At 34.2% G+C, this 18,517-nt stretch overlaps 1 protein-coding gene across 7 annotated transcripts in view; it reads left to right on the forward strand.

Annotated features, from left to right (window-relative positions):
- Positions 1-18,517, forward strand: part of ndrg3a (ndrg family member 3a) — a 71,744-nt gene that overhangs the window by 36,673 nt on the left and 16,554 nt on the right. For 5 of the 7 annotated variants that reach the window (NM_199517.1, XM_087271790.1, XM_087271788.1 and 2 more), the window contains exons 4-7: positions 14,914-15,019; positions 15,111-15,231; positions 18,027-18,089; positions 18,323-18,383. In NM_199517.1, coding sequence (NP_955811.1) covers positions 14,914-15,019; positions 15,111-15,231; positions 18,027-18,089; positions 18,323-18,383 — 351 coding nt within the window. Of the gene's footprint in view, positions 1-8,358; positions 8,517-14,913; positions 15,020-15,110; positions 15,232-18,026; positions 18,090-18,322; positions 18,384-18,517 lie in introns of those variants that run through there. The other 2 variants (XM_087271792.1, XM_087271793.1) reach the window with 1 other exon arrangement.

Raw genomic sequence — 18,517 nt, forward strand, 5'->3', positions numbered from 1 at the left:
ACATTGTCGAGAAAACTTAAATGATTTTGCAATATAATAGAGTAAAAAAATTAGGTCTGAAAACTTTCCATACCCACTGTTTATTAGGAATTGCATACATTTCAAACCAAAAAATCTGAACATTAGGTGATGTCAAAATTACAATTTTTTGTTTTATATATATATATATATATACATATATATATATACACACACACACACACACACACACACACACACATTTATTTATTTATGTATTTTTTTTTATTGTAAATTTTTTGGGGGGAGGGAATCGTTTTAGTACTCCATAATTCAGAAAATATCACAAATAGTTTAAAATATATAAATATGTCCACACTTTTATTTGAAATAAAAAATATATAGCCAATTTATGTATTAAAGAGCCCCTATTATGCATTAAAAAAGGTCACATGTTGGTTTTGGGGGTCAATAGTTTAATGTACAAGCAAGGTAAAATAAATTTTCACTTTGCTTTGAGCTGTGTTACTCACTACATGGAAGGTCATTTACAAAAACCAGTAATTGGGGCTCTTCAACAAATCCCTCAATAAAAACCTTCAAAATAAAGATATAAATAAAATTGTACAAGTAGATTGCATATAATATCACAACTCATACTCCTTATGTATTATAATTGAAATCTACTGACACAAATTGATGAAGTGCATAACACTTGAACCGTTTTTGTATACGTTTTCTTTTACATTTGACAGAAAAAAACTGTTGCATAAAGGTTTTGCCTGCAGTGTCTCACCTTAATGAAAAGATGCTTAAATCTGAGAATGTGCTTCCTTTAAATCATATCAAGATTATTTACATTGAACATTATTCATTGCACTGTGTAATGGATGACAAGATGGTGGTTGACGTTATTAAAAATATAGATGCGTGCATTATTTATGAGTAGCGTATTTCATGTCTTCGTACCATTGAGGAAATGGTTGGTCTTGAATCCCATACTCCTGGTTCTGTGCAAGGGTCTTAGATGAGCTAAATATAGCGCCTGCAGCTGCTGAAGTGAGCATGCTCAGACTCAGGCATGACCTGGTCTACATTATATAGTGACTTTAGTATTCCTTAGTCAGCAAGGCTCTATACACGTTAAGTGTTAAGTCAGGTGGTGGGCTGACAGCAGGCCAGCCAATCCACTCTCACACAAGCACAAAGGGCTGCAGAACAGTGCAGGAGATCTGCAGGTGTAGGGAGTGACTGCTCTCTGCTGGTAAATGGGGGCAGTGCGGCCTATTTCTCTCTAGTTAATTTTTAATGTGGAAAAAAAAACAGCATGACATGTATGCCTCTATTATCTGATATGTTTTTGTCTATCGTTCATTTGACTAATTGTCAGATTGACTAATTGTCAGAAAATTAGAATGCAACTTCATATGTTCTTGGGTGTGCTTTTCAGTAGATATATAATACTGACATAAAAAAATAATTCTATATATATGCAGACACACACAAACACATTCAAATAGTATGTGCTGTGGTTGTTATTAGTATTATTATTAACACTAGTAGATTATTATTATTATTTAAACACATTTGTATTTAACTTAATTAATGTACAATTGTATCAATGATATTTTTAAAGCATTACAAATGATTTCAATACCATAATTGTAAATAATCGCATATATTATTATTTATGGATTTATTATTATTTATATTAATAATTGTGAATAGTGTTTTTAGTAGTAGTAGTAGTAGTAGTAGTGGTGGTAATAGTATCAATCTTGATGATAGTACACTACTAATAATAATTAATAAAATAAATTTCATAATTATTATTTTTTATTAGTTTATTTATTTTTAGTAGTTTAATCTTTATTATTTTTAAAGTAATTTTAGACAAAAAAATTTAATTGGGTCCTAAGGAGAGATTCAGGGAGAGATTCAGCTTTCTTCGACCTCCTTTTGAGAAGCAATATTTCCTTCATTTCTTAACTGGTAGCATTAGTCGTAGTGTCAACTAAATACTGCAAGTCATCACGACATTTTCATTATTATTCAGAGACCGTTTCATCCTATAGAGGGCATCAGAAGCTCAGAGTAAGCAAAGTCTTATCCTTGACTCTGATACAGTGTCATTCATTTTGTTAGATAATTCTAGAAATAATCTCAAATAGCAAAAGAGCATTACCCAAGAGAAGAGATTAATTAATAACACAGTATTCCTATTTTTTAATGGCTTTAAGCTTCAGCCTTCAATCACTAATGCAAAACTGTTTCCCAAATGTGCAGAATAATATTGACTCTTTCTTTTTGTATGCAGTTTTATTATTTTTTTAACAATATGTTTATCTGATTATCTTTTTTTTAAATGGACAGTTCACCAAAAACTGAAAATTCCATCACCATTTACTCACCCTTCACTTGTCACAAACCTACTTGTGTATCTTTTCTATTCTTTTTCATATTTAAAAAATAAGACAAGAGAAATTATTTTGAGAAATGTTTGAAAACATTAGCCGTTCACTTGCAGTTACAGTATTTTTTTATATCAGTCAATGGTTACTAGTTTCTAACATTTTTCAAAATAGCTTCTTTTGCATTCAACAGAAAAAAAGCTCATAAATGTTTGGAACCTCTTGAGGGAGAGTAAATTTTCATTTGGTGGGAACTGTCCCTTTAACAGGCCTTCAAGAGGCTCTGTTTGTCCATTTTGCCCTTTAGTGTCCTGAAGGTCACTGGGATAAGACTCGCTCCGCACGACTGCTCATCAGATGGAGAATCACTGACATCTGATTCATCACTGAAGCTGAACTCCATCAGTTACTGAGTTACTTTTTTACCCTCAAGTACTTAAAGGGACAGTTCACACAGAAATTCTACCATCTACTTTACCATCTACTCATGCTCCTCTTGTTTAAAATCGGTTTGAGTTTCTTCTGTTGAGCACAAAAGAAGATATTTTGAAATGTGTTTAAAACCATTAGCTTAAGCTCTGCAGTATTTTTCTGTGCTATATAACTACTGGTCTTTAAAAAAAAACTCAAGTTTTTCCAAACCACAAAAGGGGATGAGTAAATGTGAGTCTCTTAAAGCTGTTTTGAGATATTTTGTATTTTATATATTTTCGGTATAGTAATTTTTATCATTTTGAGATATCAAATATCTAAATAGTAAATGTTAAATGTTTAACGTTATTTTCAAAAGCACAAATATTGCACTGTAAAATATTTCAGCATATTTTCACCATTTTACTTTTTTTTTGTAAATTATGTTAAATGGTAATTTCCTTTAATTTAATAAAATATCCTGTGTAAAGCAAACTACTTTTATAGCCATATTTTACAGAAATTAAGCATACTTTACAGTAATTAAGCATTTAGCACCTTAAACAGTTTACTTCATGAACTTTAACAGCAGCTGGCTATTTTGAGTCAGTCAGTTTCTATAATAGGAATGAGTTTATTCGAGATTTGTCTTTACTGATGAAAACCGTAAATGTCAGTAACAGAAAAGCACTGTCAAATAAAATGTTCTGTTAATTTGCAGAGTATATATTGCCTTATATGTTACAGCTTCAGTTGTATTGGATTTCCCTGGCTGTTGCTCCTCAGATTGTGTTTGTCTATGGTGGCCCCTGGAGGACAACACTAGAGCTTATTGAATGAAAAACAATGTTTCAACTTCATATACTGATAAATGAAAGCATGGCAGATCAATAACCTATCAGAGAGCGAGACTCGCAGAGACATCAGACATCGCTCACATGAGACAATAGTGCACCTCTCTGCAGGGCCACAAAATTCCTTTACTGAGCACAAACTGTGCTTCGAAACCATGAGCATTTACTGCAGTGTTTAATAATAATAATAAAAATAATAATAATAACAATAATTATAAATTTTATATGTAATGCGCTTTGCTTAGACTCAAAGTGCTGACAATTAAGAAATAAACATTAGAGTATCCATGGACACAGAAAATAGGTTTACTTCTTTTTTTTGTTTTTTGTTTTTTTTTTTGGCTTTTTTAAATAAATAATCGAAAATACAATTCAGACATTCAAGTCAAAGGTGAAACATCCCATTTTGGTTTCTTCAAAAAATACATTTACAAAACATTTGATATAGATAGAAATGATATTAAATGCAAGGAAAATGTATATTATAATGTTTCAATTTGCATTTGTGAAAATTAAATGTAAAATATGTGTGAAATGATTATAACAGCATAACAGATATACAGTGTTCAGCATATATGAGTACTCCCCATTTTGATATAAATATTTTTAATCCATTTCTCAGTGAATATGGGAAGATTTATTGGTGCATTTGAACAAACAGATTTCTTAAAAAGATATATTTAATTAAATAATATTTGAGTCACAAAACATCTTAAGAAATGGAAAGATAATACATTTAAATTCATCCAAAATATTGCAAAAAAATTACAATCTACAACATTTCAACAAAATTGTATATTTTTTGTTTCTCTTGATTTTTGCTATTTTTCCCCTAACATATAAATTTGGGCTACTAGTTTTTGGACCGTTATCATAAGTTATTTTGTCAGATTAGCTCCAGATTTGGCTTCAGCACTGACTAAACTAATGTATGCACAAATATAATATTTTAAAGCATCCTACAGAAATATTATTTGTGGGGGGTGTACTCATATATGCTGAGCACTGTATATATACATAACTAAGATTGTATTAATATATTTTTAGTATGAATATTGATCATACTAAAATATATTATAACTTTTTAACCTCTTTAGTAACAAATGGATAATTTGGTATATAAACTACAGTACTGTTACATGCCAAATACCATTTGGTGTCTTCTGTAAATCATGGTAAAACACATTCCAATGCACAGTGGGAAAACAACTACATTTGAAGCATTATTATTATATTTTAATCATTTGGTTTAATCAAAACTTTTTTGGAAGTTTTCTTTGACGCATACACAAATGTTAAATCTGTTTAAAATTATTAAAGGGATGGTCCACTACGATATCATATTTTAAACTAGCTGTGTGAACATAAACAGCAATTCTAAATGTCATGCGCTTAAAGTTCAATGCAAAGGGAGACATTGGCTTTTATAGAGTTAACTTAGCAAGGCCTACAGCGAACAAAGTGTTGGGGGACTACAAAGAAATATATCCAGGTTAATGATGTCATAAACCCTTCAGGTTACACGCAAACACCCCGTGCAGCAAAGTGGCATGGCCAGATGCGCTGTAATGTTATAACAGTGACGCTTCCTGGTGCCGATCTACGAGTCACAGCACATTATGTTAACTGAGCAATCAGAGCCTCTTGAGGGCAGGCTTTCAGAGGAATTAGGAAATATGACAGCCGTTTTTATGTTACCTGAGTAGCTGTATATAATTCAAGTAAGATATATGAAAAAAAATAACATGATATTTCTTTTACAAGTGAAGCATGAGCACACATTGCATTGCTTCTTATAAACACAACCAAGTCTTAAAAATACAAAAAATACTCTCTAGACCACCCCTTTAATACACAATACATACATTTTTAAACAGGTTCAAAAGTCCTACACCTTAAAACACCTTAAAGCACCATTATTTAGATGTAAGTTTTAACAAAAGAGAATATTTCCTATTTATGCAAAGATGTTATTGATTTGTATTAGGGATGCACAATGTATAATTTCAGCATTGATAATGCAATGTGCGTATCCGCAATAGTCACATTGCAGGATGTGCGATGTTAAGTTGGGATTAACTAAAAATAACAATTCAGTACATGATTGTTGAGTCATGGTGAATTTCAACCATAATCTATTAGTTTGAATGATTTGTTTTACTCAGATGGATTTTTTTAAGGCTTGTGACTTTAAGATTTAAAACAAATTTAAAATCATTTGGGAACAAGACATTAGAAAGTTTGCCACTTTAACAAAGATTAATTGAGCTGAGTTATTTATCAAATTAAGACTATACAGTGTTATTTTAGATTAGAGGATTGAGTTTTTTATTTTTTACCTCAGTTTTGCAATATTCCACCAAAAACCATAAAACATGGTTTATTTTGTTTTTATCTGTGTTTAAATTTTTTAAATACATTTTTATATGTATTTTATGCAGGTGCACTCCCCTACAAAATCATCCCAATCAATGTACAGTTGTAAATTGTTCCCAGTTACTTAAGTCATTTTGTGAAATTATGTTCATATCACCATATATATCACAGAAATACAAAATAGGGCTGGGCGATTTGGCCTAAAATCAACAATTTGATTAATTGAACATTTTAACTTGATTATGATTAATGAACCATTATTTTATTTATTTGTTTTATTTATTTATTTTTGCCCTCACACTGTAAATATGCTCATGTTACAAGTGAGAGATTTTCGAATGATGGGTGGATTACTTGATTTTAAAATAATTGAAGGAAACACACACCTAAGGCATCTCTGGCGCAGCTTCCAAAATCATCAGTGTATAGTGCAAAATAAGGTTCAAGAATGGGTCTATCGTTCTACTTGACCAGAGATCAGATATGTCTGCAAAGCGCTGAACATTTTTCAGTTCAGCAGCTACATTTTTATAACATGTCTTGTACATGAGCGGGTCAGGTGACTCAACACACAGTAGGGAAAGTAATTGAAAAAATCGACCTGGAATAATTTTAATAAGAAGCTATACAATTTTATATTTTATGCTTTTACAATAGATTAGTCAGTACTGAAACCAAATCTGGAGCTTATCTAACAAAATAATATACAATAACGGTCCAAAAACTAGTCAACCTAAATATATTGGTCTACCTTCACGTTCTATTTCTAGACTTCAAATGGGCCAAAATGTGGCCGCCCGTTTGCTGATGAGCATCCACTAATATGACCATATCACACCAATATTGTGATAACTACATTGGTTGTCGGTTCGTTTCTGAACAGACTATAAAATTTCACTCTTTGTTTATCAAACCTTGCATAACCTAGCGCCCCCGTATCTTTCTGATCTGATCACTGCTAAGGCCCAAACATGATCGCTTAGCCTTAGATCACATTCTGACTGCCATCAATTGCAAATACCTCGATCTCATCTCAAATGCAGGATCGATAGAGCCTTTGCAGTTGTGAGTTCGAAACAATGGAGTAAGTTACTACTAAAAATCAGAATAGCACCCAAATCTTTTTTCAAGTGCATTTAATATTCCCCAATGGCTGTTCCAGGCTATACTAAATTGCTTTTCTCTCACTTTTACTGTTGTTACTAATGTTTTATATTGTTGTTTTTATTGCATTTTATTGGTGTTTTTTTTACCTGCTAATGCTGTTGTACAGCACCTTGGTCCAAGGTTGGACCAAAGGTTGTAATTAAGTGTGCACTAGAAATAAATATTGATTTAATTTCGATGGATGTGCTCTTCAGTGTTTGGACTCTCAGCAGTGAAATTTAAAGCACACTGAACTGAACTAAACTGAACTGACAGTTTCCATTTACTATAATCTTCTATGTTAAGCTGCTTTGACTACAATGTAAAGGTGCTATATAAATAAAGATGAATTGCATTAAATTTGAAATTTGAGAGAAAAGATTAAGAAAGAGGAAAGATCAGAAGGAGCAGAAAACTGAAAATTTTTGTTGAAATTTTGTAGTTTGTAATATTTTGCAACATTTTACTTGAATTTAGTTGCAATATCTTACTATTTAAATGTGTATGGTGACTAAAATATTATTAAATAAATATATATGTTTAATAAAAATGAGTTTTGTTCAAATGCACCAAAATGCATTGCCTATATTCACTGAGAAATGGATAAAAATATTCATTAAAATGGGGTGTACTCAGTTTTGCAGAGCACCATACATTTAAAATATTAGACATCAAAAACATGTTATTGTATTTCATAGGAATATTCAAAGGTGAAAGAAAAGTGAATAAATAATAAAAACCTGATTGTATTTTTTGTAAGATAATCAATTGGGATCTTATGTTGACAGCCAAATCTGTCCTGATCCTAAAGCATTTGAACATCACTAGCATGACTAACATCTAATCAATATATTTAGTCCAAATGTGTGGATGTGCAAGGTCAGATCAGTTTGCACCTCTCCTCTGAACTGGTTGACCCCACCCAAAAACAAATAATAAAGTGCAGTGGAGAGCATCATCATCTCTCTGTATCAGCCCTGCCCCTCTCATCCCTTCTCCTGCCCACCTGACTCCCTCTCGTCCAATCAGAGCAGCCGCTGGCATATGCATGAGCAAGCACTGCCTCCCCAGCGCAAACCGCAGTCACTTTTCTCTCCTCCCCGCTCTCTCTGCATCTCTCTCTCTCTTTCAAAACATACCTCCTCTCTTCATTCCTCCGCCTCCCCTCCCTTCTGGATCTCTGCCTAGCTACTGCTGTCCCTGTCCGTTCTCCTCCATCCCTCCTTCAGCCACTCTGTGTTTCTCTCCTGGATCCTCCCATCTCTTCCTGTCTCCTCTGTGAAGCTGTCACTGTCTCGTGTGTGGAAACATGTCAACCGTTCTGGATGTGGAGCAGAATGCGTGTACTGGAGATGCAGTGGTGAGTGTGTGTGCGTGTGTGCGACAGAGAGACACTACTACTGATTCCTGACTTTTCCTTTTAGCAGAAATGTGCATGCCTGATGTCATATGAGATTCTCTCTGATGTGTTTGTCATGCGAGTCATGCTTCTCTCGGCTTGTTTACTTTACCTCAGATTCATCCAGTTTGAGACTAAAGTGTTAGTTATGAATATTTTTAGTTTAGAAGGTTCAAAATGAGACGTTGTTTATGGGTTGATGGTTACATTTTGGGGGGTTTTGTGGCTATAAATGTGGCAAACGTCCCAATGACTGACTAATAGGTCAAGTAAATGAAGGACATTTGGAGTACTTAAAAACACTAGCACTACTGGCAGGGTGTGGTGGAGAGTGTATGCTGTATGTGTGTTTTTTTCCCTAACAATGCATTAGTATGGATGGTGTGTATTCGCATCTGTGTGTGTGTGTGTGTGTGTGTATAATAGTGATCTGCCGTCAAGTTTGTGCTGTGTAATGGCTCCCAGGCTTGTGGTCTGTGATTGATGCTATTAGGTAGAGAAGCGGGTGTGGGGGGGCAAAGGCTTATACTGTTTTTTCTTGAATTCATTCATTCACCTTGGCTTAGCCTCTGCTTCCCAAAGAAGAGCTGCATTGATTGTGCTTTTTCCAGGTTTAAATGTTTGGATGCAAGAGGAAAACCATGTATTTGGTATATAAGTGAGCTATTCAGATTTTACTTTCAATCAAGAATGCACAATTTAGGAACTCAAAACATAATATGAATATTGGTGTGTAAATATTTTATTTTTTACCAGGAATTTATATTTGAAATTTGCCCGATCAGCCTCTGAACTAAATTAACCAGCAATGTTCTTACCAGTTTCTCAAGAAAGATTGCAGTTTATGTATGTGTAATATTAAAAACAATATCTCAATACATCCTGGGAGGTTTAGTACTACTAAATTAGCTATTTTTAGAGGCTTACATTCTCGTGGTTATATAAATATCACAATAAAACTGCCAGTAGGTGGTGCAAATCCTTGCCTTAGTGAGTGAGTCTTTGATCATTCATTCAAGCAATTCGTTCAAAAAAGCTGAGTCATTTAGAAATACAGTATAGTAAGTAGGCCTTAAGTAAGTAAAGGTGCACTTACACTGCCTTTCCTGGTTCGTTTGACAAATGTAAGTGCTCTGAATCGTTGGAAGAGGTGTGCCAAAGCGCAGTTTGGATGAGCTTCGGCGTGGTACGCTTTTAGTGTGAGTGCAAATCACGCCCGAGCCCGAAACTGAAGTGCGACGTCACTTTTAAGGGGCTGTTTCATATGAATTTATTAATCATTCTCACTTTTTAATGAACGCAAACCCCTCGCTGCACGTCAGCTGCACCTCCTAATACCTGCAGCATGAGGACTTTTATAATAATTTATGAGCACCAAAAGTTGAGGATCTGTTCAGTAAAATATTTCACTACGTGTCACTGCATCCCAAATGACTAAAAATAATACAAAACTATTTAACTAATGCAATTTTTACTGTGCTGAGCGAGAGCGCTTTTTTTCTGTTACTAAACAGTTGCATTATCAATGACTTAAGCATGCTCAGGTTCGGAAAGCAAGATGCAGTGTGAGTGCTGGTCATCGGGGGAGAGGGGACAATCGCACCTCGGCACGATTTAAGGCAACCATGCCTAGTTATAAACGCCCTAAGAATCATTCAGTTGATTAATTTAAAAAGAGATTTGTTCTGAAACAGCACACTACAGAACTATCTATTTGGAACCAGATAATGTTGTGTCTATAATGTTACATGATACAACTGTTTGTGATAGGGCTGCACAATATTGGAAAAAACTGACAATGCAAGGTTTTCATTCATTGCGATATATATTGCGATATAAATGCACTTTCAGCATTTGACTTGAATAGCTTTAAAGAAATCAAAATTTCAGATCGATTTGGATAATTCTGCAAGGGAACGAATCTGCATAAAACAAATTCAAGAAATGACAAGCAAAGTTAAATACTACAGAGAAAAGATGCAAATAAACAATGATTTATGATTTTCTGGCAAGTCAAGCGGTATTCAAAAGCAGAAATTAAATAATCACTGTATAATAATAATAATAATAATAATAATAAAAACAACAGCAACAACTACAACGTATCATTTTAATTATATTATTAATTATAATTTTAATTATTAATATATAATGTACAATTAATCTTTAAGCTATAAAGGTTTCATTTAATGTGCCCAAATGGCTTAAATTTGCTTTAAATTCTTACAGTCAGGTCTTAAAACACATGCAAATAATAAACTTTCACTCTAAGATTATAATATGAAATTGCTCCACAATGTTGTTAACTTTAATGTCGGGTCAACTATAATCCCAACTACATTGCAGATCCCTGCGATGTAATTATTGCGAACATGCACATTGCGATATCGATGCTGAAACGATATATTGAGCATCCCTAGTTGGTATAGTCAATATTACATATGGAATTACATTATTTGTGAATATTTAGGAAAACTTGTTTAGAACTTAACAATTTTATGTCTAATAAATAGAAAAAGAAAAATGGGTTGACTAAATTCTTGTAGGTTTCTTGTGCAGTCAGTGCTTTTAGTCTGAGGAGAAAAAAATATTTTACAAAGAGACTGACATACTTGATAAAACTGCTTATCATTAAAACAAGTATATTATTACCATCTACAATATATATTTCACACCCCTGCAGGCTGTTTAATCAGCATTTCTTGATTGGGAGCAGCAGGTTACAAACATTGCAGTGTTCCCTTTTCCATACCAATTTCCCTAATTTAAATAGCGAAGAAAGAAAGATAATTGCGGCATTTGACATCAATAGTATTTCAGTGCGTTTCTGTTTTTAATAAACTCAGTTGCTCAGTGTAGATCATCTCGCACAGCCAGATATTGATAGTGAGTGATTATAATGACCCAACACTATTTGTCCCTCTGAATTAGTCTTCTTTTCTTCAGGCTCATTCCTATTCCTCACCCCTCTCTCCCACCCTCTCTAGACCCACATCAGCGTACAATGTGTGTCTGAAACATTGACAATGTGTTTAGAAGAGGCTTTTTTTAATGTTACATTTCAGACTCTCCCACTCTCTGGCCTTGATCATTCATATCACAGAGACCTGAAAACATTCGGACTCACGCCAGGCGTTTGTTCCAGACAATCTGCATGCCTCACTGCAAGCGCTACTAAATTGCACCTATTTTTGATCTCACCCTGCAAGACCCCTTAAAATCATTTGACAAGGGCAGTTTTCTTTCCTACATCGATGCATTTGCTATTAAAATCTGTTTTGACATATTTCATGAATAATAGCCAAGTTGCTTCATCTACATCACACCCATGAATCATGATTTTTCTGCTCACTAGATTGTGATATTAGGGCGTTGAACAGTCTTCAGGGAGTTTTGATTGGAGAAAATTTGCATATAGTACAGGATGAGTCATCAATATTTTTGGTTCGTTTTCATGCAATCAATTACTAATAGATTTTGCATTAAGATGTTATTTTAAGGGATCTCTTTGTCTGTATTGTGATCTACATTGAAATTTTTTTTTTGTATTTGTTTTTTAAAGAGAAAAATCTAGTGGAAGGGAATTTTTTTTGAATGGATGGATGGAACAATCTTCAGAGAGTTTTGATTGGAGAAAATCTGCATAGTGCAGGATGAGTCATCAATATTTTTTGGTCTGTTTTCATGGAATAAATTCCTAATAGAGTTTGCATTGTGATATTAATTTTAAAGGATCTTTTTGTCTGTGTTGAGATCTACATTGAAGTTTTTTTTTAAAGGTAAAAATCTAGAGGCAGGGACTTTTAGGAATAGACGAATGGAGCAGTTTTCAGAGAGTTTTGATTGGAGAAAATCTGCATAATGCAGGATGACTCATCAATATATATACATATATATATATATATATATATATATATTTTTTTTTTTCCTGGAATCATTTAACAATAGATTTTGCATTGAGATGTTAAATGTAAGAGATGTTTTTGTCTGTATTGTAATCTACATTGAATAAAAAAATAAAAAAAAATCTGGAGGAAGGGACCTTTTTTGAATGGATGCATGGAACAGTCTTCAGAAACTTTTGATTGGATAAAATCTACATAATGCAGGATGAGTCATCAATATTTTTTGTTTTCATGGATTCAATTACCAATAGAGTTTGCATTGAGATGTTAATTTTAAGAGATCTTTTTGTCTGTATTGTGAACTACATTAAGGTTTTTCCAAAAAAAAGGGGGGGTGGAGTGGTATCTAAAGGCGGAGTCTTTTTTTGATTGGACGCAGATCTTAATTTTTAAATTACTATTTTACAGCTAGTCGTTTACACCAAAATCAATGAAGTTACCTAGTCTGATTTGAAAAGAAAAGGCTCCGGTTCTATTAACGTATTGTAATCAGCTTTACTAGATTAACAAATAACCGCCAGTCACAGTTATGTGAATCTTATTACACAAAGAGCTTCGGTACAGAAGCTAATTTTTCCTGTCTCAGACTCCTGTGTGTCCCTCTGCTGTGACTCATTTCATTATTGATGGAGAGGAAGCTGTGATGCGCAAAATGTTCTCTCTCAAGCACACACATAAAGCCCTATATATGTACTATATATAGTGACATGAGTATATACTGTACATATACATATATACATCACTAAACATGATGCTCCATCCAGGATAAATGGACAAAACAAGCAATTTAGTTGGTCCTTCCTTAACACAAAGCACTGAAGACATTCCAAGGTTTGCTCTCTCGCCAGCAACCCAATCTACTTCTGCTAATATGCAGAGTGAATAAATCATTAAAACAATTATAGTTGTTAATGTCAGCAGATATATATTGGGTTGAGACTTTCTTAGACTGTTTGATCTCTCAGTTGGCTCTTCTTTTGCAAAGAAATCTTTCTGGAGTGTTCACCATATCACAAATTTAAAACGGATGAGAAACAGATGGATGTACTGTCTTCTGAGAATTTCTTCTCAAACGAAGCTTTCTGTTTGTCTCAAATTGTATAAAAACAACTTCCAGTAACCTCCTGTGAGTTGCACAAAGGAAGCCAATTATATTGTGACTGGTGATTTCAGCCTTTTTGCTTTCTGACTTTTTTGCAATATGAATCAGACGGTGCAGGGAGACCGTCTGTCACGAGGGCTGCAGTGTGTTACAGTTCTGCAAAGTCACAGAGTCAGGATGCCGCTATTGTAATAGTTCTGCAGCCACTCCCGTTAATGGCTCCGGAAGCATCCGTCTGCTGTCCATATTGATAGATATCTTTGATTTTATCAGAGGAAGTGATTCTTTTTGGGTCAGCTTGTCACATATATTACCAATTTAAAATCAGTAAGATATTTTAATGTTCAAAGTATCCATTATGCCCACCAAGATTTGATCAAAACTAAAGTAAAACTGTATTCATTTCAAAACTTTTTAAATACTGTTTTTAAAATACTTTTAATTCAGAATTCTTTACTGTTACATGATCATTCATGAATGATACATTTATTATTGTCAGTGTTAAAACAAATCAGTATTACTCGGTGAAATAAAAATTCAATAATTATTTGAAACAGAAATATTCTTTCATTTTCCTTATTCCTTATTACCCTTATTTATCAGGAGTCAGCACAGCGTAATGAACTGCGCAGAAATATTTTGTAATCTTATAAATATTTTCAATGACAATTTTATTTTAATCAATTTAATGCTTTCTTGTTGCATAGAAAATCTCACTGACCCAGACTTTTAAATGGTAGTGTAAAATGTGAGTGTGTGTCTTGCGTATCTAATGGCGGAATAAATAACTCCAATATCATTGCACTAATTGGGCTCTTGGAAGGATGCATTATAGATTTTGGATTTCATCCTAAACAGATGTAGATGATGATGGCTGGAGAGAAATTACAGCGCAAAGAGTTCACGGTTCATCCTTTCAACATTTAAATACATTAATATTAGTGTCTAAGAGCTGTACATTTCTTTTTCTTACATTAAGACAGTATACACAATCAAAATGAATCAGTTCACTGATTGTCAATTGAATCCTCACACGTTTTTTTATTAATAATCATAATTTAGTGTAAACCAACATTTCTAAGGCCCATACCCATATTGCAGTAGCACTGATGTGTGATAGGACTGAATCGTGACTGTCTGCAGCTGCTTGGCCTTCTATCTGGATCTTTCTATTGATCTTACAACCATCTGCGCGAGTCACCTCATGGGAGATATCACTTACCACACAAATACATGCTTCCTGAAAAAAAAACAGCAGCAACACTTTGCTAGCTTTGTTGCATAGTAAATCCACAAGCATTTTGCGGAGAGATCTTATCACCTGTATTTGACTTGTTGTCCTCTGTTTCAGGAGCATGACATTGAGACGCCCCACGGTGTGCTCCATGTGACCATGAGAGGCAGCCCTAAAGGCAACCGTCCCGTCATTTTGACCTACCATGACATCGGCCTGAACCGTATGTGGATAAACTATTGAAATGACTGAATGTTAAAAATGTTGCTTGTTTGTAAATCTGAGAATGATAATGATGTTTGGGTGGTTTTCAGACAAGTCCTGCTTCAACACACTGTTCAACTTTGAGGACATGATGGAGATCACTCAGCACTTCGCTGTGGTTCATGTTGATGCTCCTGGACAGCAGGAGGGAGGACCCCCATTTCCTACAGGGTAAATGCCACAGCTGCACAGCCAAAATCTTTAATATGAGAATACAGAATGGCTGGATAAATAAAAAAACGATACTCATACAGTTTGTTTGATTGGTTGTTGGTTTATTTGTTCACAAAATAGGAATGCATTTTTTTTGTCAAAAATGTAACTCCATATATAAATAAATTTTGTAAATTTATGACATCAAACACAGCTGCAGAACAGTAAGATTTGTAATGTTTTTTAAGAAGTCACTTCTGCTCCCCAAGCCTGCATTTAATTGATCCAAAGCAGTGGTGCAAAGTAACAAATTATAAATACTCAAATTACTGTAATTGTGTGGTTTTTCTCAGGAATTATTATTAATTAGTTTTAAAGATGTGTACTTTTACTTTCCCTTGAGTACATTTTTTGTGCTGTATCGATACTTTTACTCCACTATTTTCCTTCAACCTGCAGTCACTACTTAATTTTTTTCTAATCAGTAGAAAGATCAGTCCTGTGATTCCTGCCAAAATCACACATAGATAGTAAATCACATTATACTGAACAATTTTAAGGCATGGGTGCTTTATAAATGCAGCAAACCAATTGGAAGCATTACAAGTGTCCAAGAAATAAGTGTCCAAAATCTTTACAAACAATGAGCATGAGAGTGTTTAGACTGCATGTCACTAATCCCAGCCGAGACACAGTGGCATAATTCATTAGTATTAGGTTGGATTTAGGTCACCAGAGTCTAAGGACAATGTTATTTTGACGTTCAATATTGACTTGAAATGATGTTGATATTTGGTTGATTTTAGGTTGTGTTGGAAAGTGACCAAAATCCAATGTCAAACCAACATCTTAAACCAACGTCATATTGACGTCAAATGCTGACATTAATTCGTCAGGCATGGAAACTAAAATCTAACATCTGATAGACGTCATATTGGTAACGTCCACACACCATCAAGCTGTAACATTATTAGATGATGATATTTAGTTGTTTTTAGGTTGCATTGGAAAGTAGCTAAAATGCAACATCTGTCCGATGTTGAACATTGATGTCTGCCTGATGTTGAGTTCTTATGTTAACACGATTTTCCCACGACTTTGGGGTAACAACATCAATCTGATGTCATGTTGATGTCCTGTGCCTGCTGGTATGAAATCACCAATTAGTCTTAAACAGTAACTAAATCCACTACAGAATGTTACGTTTACACACATGTGCACAAATTGCTTATAAACTCACCAGCAATTTCACAGCGTAATACTCACTACTAGAGTACTTTTAAAAAGGGCTACTTTTTACACATATTTTAAGTAGAATTTACAACAGATACTTTTACTCTACTTGCACTACATATAAGCCAAACAATTTTATTTTGGTGTATAAACTATTCTTACATTCAGTTTTTTGTTGACATTTGTGTATGTATCTTCTGATATAATAAGGGGACATTCTGAGTGGCAGATCACATCAAATGCACTTTTTCGTTCTAAAAACTTGAGGTGCAACACACTGTCTATTTTTGTTGACAAAAAACACTTCCTGTGCTTTTTATGCTGCTAGGCAACCACTGAATCAGCTTGTGTATTGTGCGTGAGCATTGTTGATATTAGTACAATTGCAACTGCTAGTCTCTCGTTCATCTTTAAAGTCTCCGTAGTCATCTTGAAAACACAAATACCACTGCTTCAAATACAATGGAAACCACGCCTCTGCTTTCATTTGATTGGATAATGAAAAACAGCGCGCGTGACATAAGGCACTTTTTCCGCTCAGAGTTATTTTTTTAACTGCGAGCACACATGGTGCAACAAAAAAAATGCAAGCGCAGCAGGCAGTTAAAACACAAGGCACGCGGGACACATTAGCAATGCGCAAAACAACTCTCGGCCTTTAGTAAACCATTCAAAAGATGTGCCTCTCAACGCAAAAATCCTGTTCAGTGTGATCGGCCCCTAACAATGGAAACGAAATAAAGTTGTATCACACTTTTATTGTTTTGGTGCTTAAAAATTCCTTTTCATCCCTGACCCCTGTGTATTAGTTTTAAAGCAGCCCTCAAATTATCAAAAGCAATCACATACCAAAAGTTTCAGTTTCAGGGATAGAAACAAACATTGAACATGTAGCATTTAGTCCAACGATACATTAAAATATTCTTTACAATAAACTCAAATTAACAAGCTTTTTTTTTTTACCAAATCATTTGTAAAATCTTTTCTCATATTTTTTGAACAACCAGCTCATGTATTTTCTTCTGTCATTTAAAATTTAATAATTCTTATCTTAGGCTTAAACATTACCATCAATAAATCATCTGATAACTGGACAAAAAGGTGTAACCAGTAGGATTTTTGGTGTTTAACACAAGATTTGAAAGAAAAAATGCTTTGAAATGTGCTGCTTTTTATGTGAAAATGTGACCCACTAGAACAACACTATGAAAACTGCATCCCAAGAAAACACATTTAATAGAACCAATATTCCACTTTAGTTTCAGAAACTAGGTCCATTAGCAACAGAAGACAAACAATACAATAAAAACCAATCAATATACATTAAAAAAGACAGTTATGCCAATACTTCCTCAAAGGTGACTGATAATGCCGCTCAGTAAGCTTAGGATTTCTCAACAACATTAAAATGCTATTATGAGAATACTCCAGTCGACAAATGCATTTATACATCAAATTACTCATGAAACCTCTTTCCCTACAGAATTAATCACGTGCACTGCACCATCAAATATCCAATATTTTGTCATCTAATGTCATTGTTTTGTCATCTAATGTCATTGTCTTTGTTGAATTTTCAGATACCTGTATCCTACCATGGACGAGCTGGCAGAGATGTTGCCCTCAGTCCTGACTCAGCTGAAGTGAGTATCAAAGTCAAAGCGCTCCATTAGTCCTGAATTACCCTCCAGCACATCCATCAGCGAGCTCCGTGTGACTGAACACGGCTGTATCGCAAGGACTCGGCCTGACAGAAGTGCTCATGGTGGCAGTTTGTCACGGTTTAAGCCAATTACAGTATTTCACTGTAGGGAACACAATGATGAAAAACCACCATCAGAAGTGACCCAGGATGTGTTTGTGTCCATTTTTGCAGGGTGAACAGTGTGATTGGCATTGGAGTGGGCGCAGGAGCGTACATCTTAACCCGCTTCGCTGTAAGTCCTTTTTTTCAGTTTGATTCAATGAATGGTCCCACTTAATGGTGGTCTCAACTAATATGAACTTACACTGAAATTAATATCTTGTAGTTACTGTGTAAACACATGTTTTGACATTGAACTGATGATTG

This window comes from Danio rerio, chromosome 11 (assembly GCF_052040795.2).
Source record: "Danio rerio strain M-AB ecotype USA chromosome 11, GRCz13ab, whole genome shotgun sequence".
NCBI classification, from domain to species: Eukaryota; Metazoa; Chordata; class Actinopteri; order Cypriniformes; family Danionidae; genus Danio; species Danio rerio.